Source organism: Pygoscelis adeliae, unplaced genomic scaffold, assembly GCF_000699105.1.
Source record: "Pygoscelis adeliae isolate BGI_AS28 unplaced genomic scaffold, ASM69910v1 Scaffold83, whole genome shotgun sequence".
In the NCBI taxonomy this organism is placed as follows: Eukaryota; Metazoa; Chordata; class Aves; order Sphenisciformes; family Spheniscidae; genus Pygoscelis; species Pygoscelis adeliae.
Genome location: NW_008824467.1, coordinates 3817721 through 3828584, shown reverse-complemented (window position 1 = coordinate 3828584; position 10864 = coordinate 3817721). Strand labels below are relative to the sequence as shown.

At 38.3% G+C, this 10864-nt stretch overlaps 1 protein-coding gene across 1 annotated transcript in view; it reads left to right on the top strand.

The window, feature by feature from the left end:
- Positions 1 to 11: 11 nt before the first annotated feature.
- SRFBP1 (serum response factor binding protein 1) overlaps positions 12 to 10864 on the top strand; it is an 83767-nt gene continuing 72914 nt past the window's right edge. The window contains exon 1 of the mRNA XM_009321120.1: positions 12 to 152. Coding sequence (XP_009319395.1) covers positions 12 to 152 — 141 coding nt within the window. The remainder of the gene's footprint in view (positions 153 to 10864) is intronic.

The following is a 10864-nucleotide window of genomic DNA, read 5'->3' as shown; positions in this document are numbered from 1 at the left end:
CGTCTGTCGCCATGTGGCCTGAGGTGGCTGCCGCCGCCCCCCTGGGAAACGCAGCGCGCCGTGCTGGCTCTCGGCGAAGGGGCTGTGTGATGAAAATAAAGATCTGTCTTGCGAAGATAAACTGCGTTTGGGGGGGTGCTACGCAATTGTCGGTATGTGTGGTTCGGTTCAACGTCCTATCATTGAGTGCCTTATCACTGTCGCATCATGTCATGTCTTACTGTGTGTTCGCACTGAAGTTTTGCAGGTGATTCTAGCGGACCTACCAAAGTCTCAGCTGCCTGTCTCCTGGATAGCAAAGATACGATGTTGCCATATTTTCTTGGAGGTGGAGGGGCTGAGAATGAGAAGTTAATGAGTTAGAGCTCACTTTTTCCTGTTCTGTAAGAAGTTTGGTGTTTCATATTTCTTTGCTGTTGCTGCAACGCCTAAAGAGTAGCTGACAGTTCTGCTGAGCATGTGTTGTATCCACTTCTGCAGATGGTATTGTGCACGTCCAGGATTCCTAGATAATTCACAGTATGATTAATGTATTTGTAATCAGCAGAACCAAAATGACAGATTATACAAGCATTCTCAGATTACATTTGTATTTAAAGTAAGTTTTATGTTCTAGGCCTATAGTAACTCTGAGAGAGGTTGATTTGCAAGTCAAGAGTTTAGTGAGAGGTAGCCTGTTCATCAGAAAAAATGTACTTTGATATGACTGAAGTAATGATTTTAAAAAGTCTAATGTTTTAAACAAACTATTGGATTTTTCTGTGTATTCTTCTGATTTGCTAAGGGAAAAATTTACTGTAATTAAAAAGCAGCTCTATACCATGCACCTGTGGCATACTGCAATCAAACAATGCTAGGGATCGTACAAATTTCTTCCCCCATTAAGCCATATAAAATAGGCATGTTGGTAGTTTTTGCAGAAAGAACTTTGTGACCCTTGTATAGCTGATAAACTTGTTTGTCGTAGCTGGATATACAGTAGTTCTGTGTAAGGCCTTGTAAATTCAGCTGTGTTAGATCTACGTATTCCAGGTTTTAATTCTGGCAAAGGCAGACTTTTGCTATTAATTAATATCATAAACTATAATGTCCTGCTAAATGATGGAGTCTTAAGGAATTCTAGGATGATAGGTTTCAAAATTTTTTTTACCAATTCATATTTTGTTTACAGGAGGAACAAATACTCTAAGACCAGTGTTTCTCAGTAATGTACATCAGCACCTTTCTTAATGTTAATTGACCTTTATTTTCATTACTTCTTGTTATATGTTTGATACTAGTAACTAACAAAACAAATAGTTACTGATGTCCAAAAACTTCTTTGTTCTGGAGTGCCTGCCACATTCCTATAAACTCTATTGTCATAGGTAAAAGTTGCACATCATCTGCTTTGTACAGATAAGGTATACTTGTTTAACTTATTTCTGAATGGGAGGGATAATTACTTACCACTTGAGTAGGAAACTTCAGTTCAGTGTAATTCAATGACAGGAGTTGTTCTGGTATTACTGTCCTGGTGAAAACAAAAAACGCCCCACACTCTTAATGGGAAGTTTTGTTAGTACAGTGTAAAAATCAAGCCTTTGGTTCAAATATTATAATGAAGTGTATACGTGTTTTGAAATTAAACTATATTTAATTGGGTGATGATTTATCTTCTTATCACCACAGAAACTTGAAAGTTGAATATTATTATTATGAAAATCTAATCCTCCAAGGAAGTGAGACAAATAAATGACTGTGGTGTGTGTCTCATTTCTGACAGCTTTTGAATTCATTGGCTAATTCCAGAGAATTTGGAAAGGAGTAGAGACCTCAAAGGTTGGGGTTTTTTAAAATTATCATTTGGTTAAATAATAGTGCCTTTGTGAAGCAACATGCTCCCAACTGTTCTGATCTAATAGGGAACAAAGAATGAAAATGTCATACTGTTTAGGTGACTGTATGAATGGGATCTGAAGTTACTGTACAGTGGCAAGGATCCTGGGTGAAAAGAAGAGGGAATTGCAGTTGTTGTGATGAGGTGAAATGAGACAGAAAAATATAAGAAATCAGTCATAAGTATTCAGCTATTCACAAAATAATTAGTTTAGATGTTCTATTCATCATTCATTTTATTTTTTCATGTGAAGTGTTTATTTCAGTGTAACAGCTTCACAAACTCACATTATTTCCATGTTAACAAATGGGTATTGTGCCAAAAGTGTATAGCTGTTCTTTTTCTCTAACTGCGTATATACCTAGATAATAACAGAAAAAAGGAAGATGTTGGCAGAGCCCACCGTTAGCAAGGTCCAGTAATTTTAAGAAGCCATCATCTTGCTGCTGGCAAATAACATAGTACAGTTTCAGTGTGACTGCGTGACTGAAAAATTAAGATTGAAAAGAGTTAAAAAACACAAATGTTTTTGTAATTCAGACATCCCATTCCTATGTGGGATTATTACATTTTGATGGGAGGAGGAGTCACGGGAGCAAGGAAGTAAAGACTGCAGAAAGTTAGAACAAAGCGAAACAGTGAAGACTAGAGTTTTTGAGAAAGAAGATGAAAATGCAGTATTTCTTAACATTTTCTGCTCAACACATTCTTTTATACAAGGGAAAACATAACTTGTAGAATGAAAAAGTTCGGGTTTGCAATTATTGTGTATCAACTGCGTATGATCATGCTTTTGCAGGGTTTGTCTGTATTAAGCCTAATTGTATTCTCATTTTGTGTTTAATTTTACAAGCATACAGACTGAAGGAATCTTTTTAAAAAACTATTGTTGTCTTGTATATGTTTCCTATTTTAAAAAGCTTTCTAAGAATTTTCAGGTGTCTTGTCACAGAATCGCTTCCAAAGTTAAACTTTTCTGGAAACGTTTGCTAGATGGCAGCACATAATCATCAACTGCCATGGACAAGGGCAAGATTAAAGGGAGATAGCTCATGTTTAATGTGAAAAATATTCGTTGTTGATCAGCAATATACAGTAGTATGAAACTGAAGCTTTTGAATAGGAACTGACCCAGATTCATGTTTTTTCAGAACCCATGCTTCTTAAATTATGTTGTTCTGTCTTTATAGTCATACTCTGCTACTAATATCATATGATCACAACAAATATCTCTCTGCCCCCCTTTTTTCTTTTTTTGTAATTAAATTCTGCTTACAACTACCTCAAGGAATTAAGCTGCAGAAAGCTAATGCGAATGATGTCTGTATGAATTGTTTTAAAAATAAGTCTTCTAATGTGTATCGACAGGAGTGCTATAATGGCTGAAGTTGAAGGTTAGTGAAGCATCATATTACGTAAAGCAAATTTTAATCTTCTCAGTTGAGAGTTGTTTCTGTCCGTGGGACATATGAATTGAAATTGCCAAACTTGTTTAGGTATGGCAACTTTGGTATCAGGTGAATTTTTCTCTTAAATTTGAATTTAATAATCAATTGCATGCATCCAAAATAATTTCTCTCTATAAAAATGCTAGGGACCTCTTACTGAGCTAGAAGAGGTTGAGCTTTATTTACAATGCTATGGCTTTTAGATAGTAAAAGCTGATGTCTACATATGCTTGCCGTACACGATTGAAATGTACTTTTTTTTTTTCCCTAAAAAGTAGGGTCAAGATAAAAATATATCGTCAGAGTAATATGTGTGCATACACATTTTTCAGTCTGCTAAGCAACATTTTTTAAATCTGCACTTTATGTAGGGAGCTTAGTAACAAAGCACAAGGTGGTGGATTCCATTCAGTAGTGTTTTGGGTCCCAACACTTTGTGTTGTGATACTCAACGTGGCAATACTCAGGCCCTTTTACGCTTTAGATTTAGGACTGACATCCTGACCTCTGAGTTATCTGGACTGCAATTTAGATGAGTGACATGTTCAGACAGCCATCTGGACATGTGGCTAAAGATTTAGACCGGTGTACAGCAAAGTCAAAGATGGATAGCGTGGCTGATTATGAAAAAAATCAGACAAAAGACCATGGGAAATAACCTTAACTTGTGAAGAAAGACGGACATATAGTCTCTGAAAGTCTGAAACTGCAGTCTGAGTTATATCTGGAATTCTGTGAAACTTGCATCTTTTATTGCAGTGTAACCAGAAGCAAATGTATATTTGGAGATGCTTATATAAGGCTGGGTTGGCCTGGTGTAGCATGGGTAGGTGTCATGTTTGACATTAGGTGGTCAGACACAGCTAAGATAACAAATGTAAGTAGAAAAACAGTTACTGAAATTGCATTTATACATGCCTTCAGTCACAAACTGCTGAAAGGCCAAGTACATGCTTTTAAAAGTAAATCACTTTTGGTGACCAAAGTTTCTGTATGGCAGTGAAAAAAACATGATCTGACTGGGATATCAGGTAGAATTATCAGAGAATGAGGAGCGGGGAGTTTGAGAGGGTCGTGCATTCCTCCTGAAGCTGAATTGACTTGTAGAGCCAGAAACTGCATCGTGGTTTTTGTAAGGTGTGTTAAATGTGAAAAACCTGGTTACTTACCCATGCTAGTCCTTCATGCATTATATATTTCTGTTACTGATACAGTAGGTCCAGCATGCTTGTATAAATGTCAATTTTAAATTGATCCAAAATGAAATTAACTTCAAGGCTTTTTTTGTCATTGAGCGATCACCATTTTTGCAGAGAAACATTCCATACAAAGTGAGTTTAAGACTGCTCAATGGTATTTATTTGCACTTACTTAAGATCTTCCTTATTTTCAGCCTTTTTCAGCGTTACGACTGTTGTAACTCAGATGTGATACGCCTCTCTGTGTTTTCATTGACTTAAGATGACAATTTAGACATGTAATTCAAGATTTTGTTTATTAATGACTTTTTTTCTCCCCACATTTTAGACTATAGAAACTGGAACAGTTTTTAACATTCAAAGGCCTTTCATAGAAGGGTTTTTGTGAAGAATTGCTTTGTTGTTCAGCGTGTGGTGTCACAGACACGTGACGTGCCCCCGAAGGAGTGTGATTCTTCGACTGTGGTTTCACAGGCGGCTGGACTCACTGCTTCTGAAGCTGGGGCTTCTCGCTCTCCTTGCTCCTCACCCATTCCAGCCACGTAGTCCTGCCTCCCTCTTCTGTGAGCAGAATAAATTTTTTGCTAGGGTAGTTTTCTGCTACTGATTTAAGGTAGCAGGGTCTTACGGGGAGCAGCAGGAACACGGAACCAGGGATGAATGGGAGGGATGTGGAGGAGGAGTGGAGACGGACTGTCCCCCCTTCCACCACAGCGAGCTGTTCAGTTGGTTTGTGGGGCTGGTAGAACTGTGCTGTTCTTCATCTCACTTAAGTGTTTATCTTCAGGCAGTGGCATTTCTGTGACATAAGCATAACATTTGAGGAGGGTGTTCAATCAGCCAAACCTAAAATAGCTGGGATGATTATGTGGTGTGCAGTTATGTTGTCTGGCAGGTGTTTATGTTATGGAAATTAACTAGTGGTCAAAGCTATAAGGGCAGGAAAACTAGAGGGTTCAAAGAGGAAGCCAGAGGAGTCCTTTTATTTGTCTGATCTTGATAATGTTACATAATGAGTTCATTGGAGAGTAGTTAACAGATCAGCTTGAAAGAAGAATCTTATAATTTCACTGTTAAATAAGTTTATATTTGTTTTTGGAAAATGTGACCAAGGGTATACCAAGGGGAAAAGAACAATGGGTGTCCTACTTGTTGCAAAAGAACTCTTAAAACAAGTTGCAGTCCAGTAATAAGTAAAGCAAAATGTAATTTTCAGGAGTTGTATTTCCCACAGTAATCAGAGAAATGAAAGCTTAGGCCTTCTTTCTTGGGTTTTCTTTAAAATTGCTTTTCACGATCATGAATAAGCTGATGTGAGCATTCAGTTTTTTAGTGTATTATATCCAAATGACTAGTGTTACCTAAGGTATGTTGTGTTATTTTTAAGTGCATTCCTGGACTTTCTTTACCAGTGATAAAAAAGAATCCTAGATGGAAACTTTCAAAATAACAGTGACTGACTGCTGTAGGCATTACAATGTTTAAAGCAGTCTGAAATACTGGGCAGCCAGCCCAGTGCGGTGATCCAGGCTTCTCTTTGAAATAAAGTAGTTAGCCCCAAAGATCTGTTTCGTGTGGTATCCCCTGGGCTATGTGGGAATCTAGGAGTTCTTTTAGGGTAATTTAATATTCTCATGTGCTGACTTTATAGCTGCCTAAAGGGGAGGTGAGGCATGAGGTGACTATCTGACCGGTTATCTGGTATTGGACTGAGCTGTGAGATGTCTTGCTGCTCATAGTTCAAAATAGCATGCCTTCTTTCAAGGCATGCCCCTGTCTGGTGGGGAAAATGCTGCATGTTTTGTTTAATGGCTTAGATGTTAGAAAACTTTCCGGTAGTTGAGAGAACTGGTGTATAGGTTCCCTCAGTCTGAGATGAGTTGAATCCTGTGATCTCAATGACCAGCAGAGTGCAGTAATCACAAATACTAACACTGGGCTAAAGTCTGGCAAAGAAGGGAGATACTATGGGGTGAGGGGAGCCTGGTCATGTATTGCACCAGTGGGAGCATTTTCCTAGGAGAACTCCTTGGCAGTGCTCCAAAGGCTGCTTACCCAACAATTAACATAAATTACAAGAGCTCCCTCAAAGGAAATTCTGGAACGCAGAACTGTTTATCCCTAAGTAAATTCTTCTTGCTGGTCTACAGATGAGTTCCCTTTTGCTATTTTGTCTCTGGCTTATGAGCCTTGTTTGTTCCAGCACCTATCTAGCATGCTGGCCAAGCCACTCTCTTGAAGTAGAAGCATTTGTCCTAGACTCCCTCACATTGAAGAAGGTCTGTAATTTTAGACTTTTCCTTTCTGGTAAGTGCCCCAACATCTAGACTGTTCCTCAGATGGTGGACACCAGTTCTAGTACTGTTTTGAGCTATCTGCCAGTATGGTTAAGCTATGTCAATGAGACTCAATCTCTTGAGTGACTTAAGTAAGCTTTAGGTTCATCTGTGACCACTTCAGAATTATTCTTGAAGTAAAGTGATTAACATTCAAATGCTTTTGAAAAAGTACAGGTGCCTAGGATGCTCTGTGGTCAGAATCAAAGCTGTGGCTGAATTGCGGCATTGCCAAGATCTGTGTATCCCTGGCCTGCACATGGTCTTAAATACTTCCTTGAAGTTGGTCGTACAGTCTCTTACATGTCACTGAAATCAGTCTAAAGTCTTAGAAAGGCATATAAACAAGTTATGAGAACTGAGAAAAAAATTATCTGCACAATTCAAAACCAAATAGCTGATCTATTCCATCAGTTTATTTCCTAGTATACTGGCAAATCACTACTTTTTCTGTAAATTACAAGTCTGTGCAAAGTTAGAAAGCAAACAGGACTTTCTCTTTAAACTCTGAAATACTTGGCAGGAGTCATTTTAGCTCTATGGAAATGCACGTAAAAATTCTTGCATTACTTGCATTACTAATAAATAATTCTAAGCACAACAGTTTCTTGAAGGAGAAGAAAGTTGTGCTAGATTGGGCTTGAATTCTGCTTAAAACAGTTAAAGTGTTAAATTACTGACATTCTTTTACAGACCATGTAAATGTCCTAAGGAAAAGGTCTTTTGAAAGCTTATGAAATTTCCAAACTTATACTCTGTGAGATAGAATTCTGAGGAATTGTGGTTTTTTTTTTTCCTAGGAACTGTTCCAGCAGCTGTTTCTAAAGTTTCTAGAGTTGCCACATCATCAGTTATACTAATATTAACAGCAAATTCTGATCTGCTATTCACACAGATTTTGTTTCAGCAGATTACTGAAACAATTAAACATGGGAATCTATGCAGTTTTTTGCTTCTGGCAATGTTGTATGCAGCCGTTATCAAACTACTGTACTTCAGGACAGAAATGAAAACTTTTCCTTAGCTCAAGTGGTTTATATAAAGTGTGTGTGGTAGGCCACGTAGACTAGTAAGATGCTCTCATAAAACAAAACATCTGTGGTTCCTTGGTGTGGTAGTGTACAATAATGAAAAAAACATGCAAACACGGTCATGGGAAACTTTATAACTTTTATTTTAAAGGAACTGTGAGATACTTGCAGTACACAGTATAATCTTTTATCGGATGTAATTTATGGGTATATATGCATGTATAAAATACAATTTTAAAAATGGTTCAATTACAGTAAATGTGCTTAATTGCTTACTGCTGTCATTGCAGACGTTTCTGCAACCTTTGCGTTGCTGGGCCTGAAGTTTGCTGCCAAATAAGAAGGAAGCAAGGCTGAAATGGATGTAGAAAGGAAGGGGTGGTGTTGGATTTTTTCCTAATAGAATTTGGGGGCTTGGGGGAGGGAGGAGTTCCTAGAAAGAGAATAGTAATCAATTGTGAATTCATTGCGAATTGCCAATTGGTATGGCAATGATAAAATTCCTTTCAGTTTGTCTTATGCTGTGGAAGTCGGTAGTGAAGAGCAATTAAGGGAAAAGTTTTTTAGTTAGGGTTTTCAGCACAAAAGTGGCCAGCTACTAAATTCGGTGACTTTTTTGATTGTCCTTTAAATCATATAAGACAAAGGGATTTTAAATTCTTGTACTGATTTTATATGAAAAAAACTACCATTACATTATTTCCGTTGCAAAGATGGGTCACATTGATACCTGTTTATTCATATGGCATTTAATACCAAATGAAGTGTGTGTGTGTGTATATATATATATATATTCAAAACTAACTACTTAGAATGTAAATCAATTACCATTTTTTTAGAATGCAAATGTTCTCTTCATTTTTATGCTGGTGTATTTTCTGTTCTGTAGTCACCTGACTTAGTCATGCTTTTCTGTTCTGTAATTTTTGTGTTGAGTAAACAGGTCAAAATTGGGTCCAGCGGAGTATTTGTGTAATGTCTTTTGGAGAACTTACATTTAAATCACCATTAAGCTTCATACTGAGATCTCTGTGACGCCAAAAATAAGCTAGGGGCTCTAATTCACAAATTTAAGTTTGAGTGTACTATCTAGAGATCTGGTTGGGTTCATTCAGTTGTGTTGGAAGCTAGTTTATTGTATGTTTGTAGACTTCTTTAAATTCTTTTTATCTGTGGTCAAGCAAACATTGGATATAAAGTGCCTCTCAGCAGTTGAATTGGACAACTACCAATTTAAGATATTATTGAATAGCAGCTTGATAGGGTGAGGTTAGATTTCAAGGTCTGTAAAATTGATACAATGTGAAAGAGTTCAATTTCAAAAATTCATTACCCTGCCTAGGAGCAGAAATGAGTAATATTCCAGTAGGAGCAGGAGCTCAGAGTGAGGAGTAAAATGTGAGGGACTTCTTGTTTCCTGTTTTTAATGAGTCAAATGTTGGAATTAGGGCTTGTCTTTCTCCTAAAAGGTACTGTGTATTAAGGTAAGGTGCAAATTTAAGCACTGAATCTGGAATAGCTCTTTGTTTGGAAGCTATTTTAGAAAAAGAGTGCCATCTTATGATTTGGCTTACTCAGTTTCCAAATAACTGTAATAATGTGAATAAGCCAGTTTCAAATAAAAATCTCCAAACTTGCTTTAAAATGGCTATAAAACTGTGTTTATTCCTTCATTATTTCTGTTTTTCTGTTCTCTTTTTTTCTTCTGCAGTTCAGGAGTTCTTAGCTCATTTCCCTAGGTTCTGACCTTGATAATTTCAATACGGAATGAAAACTAGCCAGCAAAATAAAATTGACCGATGGAAAAGAAAACTTATTCCTCAGGGTATAACTCTTAGTACTTTTTAAACTAAAAATATTGAAATAACATTTATTTTGTCTTGAAAGAAAGTGTTCACAAGAAAGCCCACCCCTTTTAAAGAAAACAAATTATTTAAAGCTAATGGTGGAGCAGGCAGAACAGAAATGAGATTTTTATATAAGCAATATATACAGTATATCACTGGCATAGAGCTACCACTAAATGCCAGTATGGATATCTGAATCTCTAAGCGGTTGGGGGAACATTTTCCATTAAATTTGTAGCCATTATGATATGTCAGGTAGATGGCATCTCAAAATTTTTACTGTGATAACAGGCTGTTTTCATTATTATTTCGGAATCAGCTATACCCTTGGGATCCACCCACAGGTACTAAGGGAGCTGGTGGAAGTGCTCACCAAGTCACTTTCAATGACTTAGCAGCAGTCCTGGCTAACTGGGGAGGTCCCTAGCAAATGTGACACCCATGTACAAGAAGGGCCGGAAGGAGGATCCAGGGAACTACGGGCCTGTCAGTCTGACCTCAGTGCTGGGAAAGGTTATGGAGCAGATCATCTTGAGTGCCATCATGTGGCACGTACAGGACAACCAGGTGATCAGGCCCAGCCAGCACGGGTTCATGAAAGGCGGTTCGTGCTTGACCAATCTGATCTCCTTCTATGACCAGGTGACCCACTTAGTGGATGAGGGAAAGGCTGTGGATGTGGTTTACCTGGACTTCAGTAAAGCCTTTGACACTGTTTCCCCCAGCATTCTCCTGGAGAAACTGGCTGCTTGTGGCTTGGACAGGCGTACTCTTCTCTAGGTAAAAAACTGGCAGGATGGCCAGGCCCAGAGAGTTGTGGTGAATGGAGTTAAATGCAGTTGGTGGCCGATCACAAGGGGTGTTGCCCAGGGCTTAATATTGGGGCCAGTTCTGTTTAATGTCCCTATCAGTGATCTGGATGAGGAGTGCACCCTCAGTAAGTTTGCAGGTGCTACCAAGTTGGGCAGGAGTGTTGATCTGCTCGAAGGTAGGAAGGCTCTGCAGAGGGACCTGGACAGGCTGGATCGATGGGCCAAGGCCAACTGTATGAGATTCAACAAGGCCAAGTGCCGGGTCCTGCACTTCGGCCACAACAACCCCATGCAGCGCTACAGGCTTGGGGA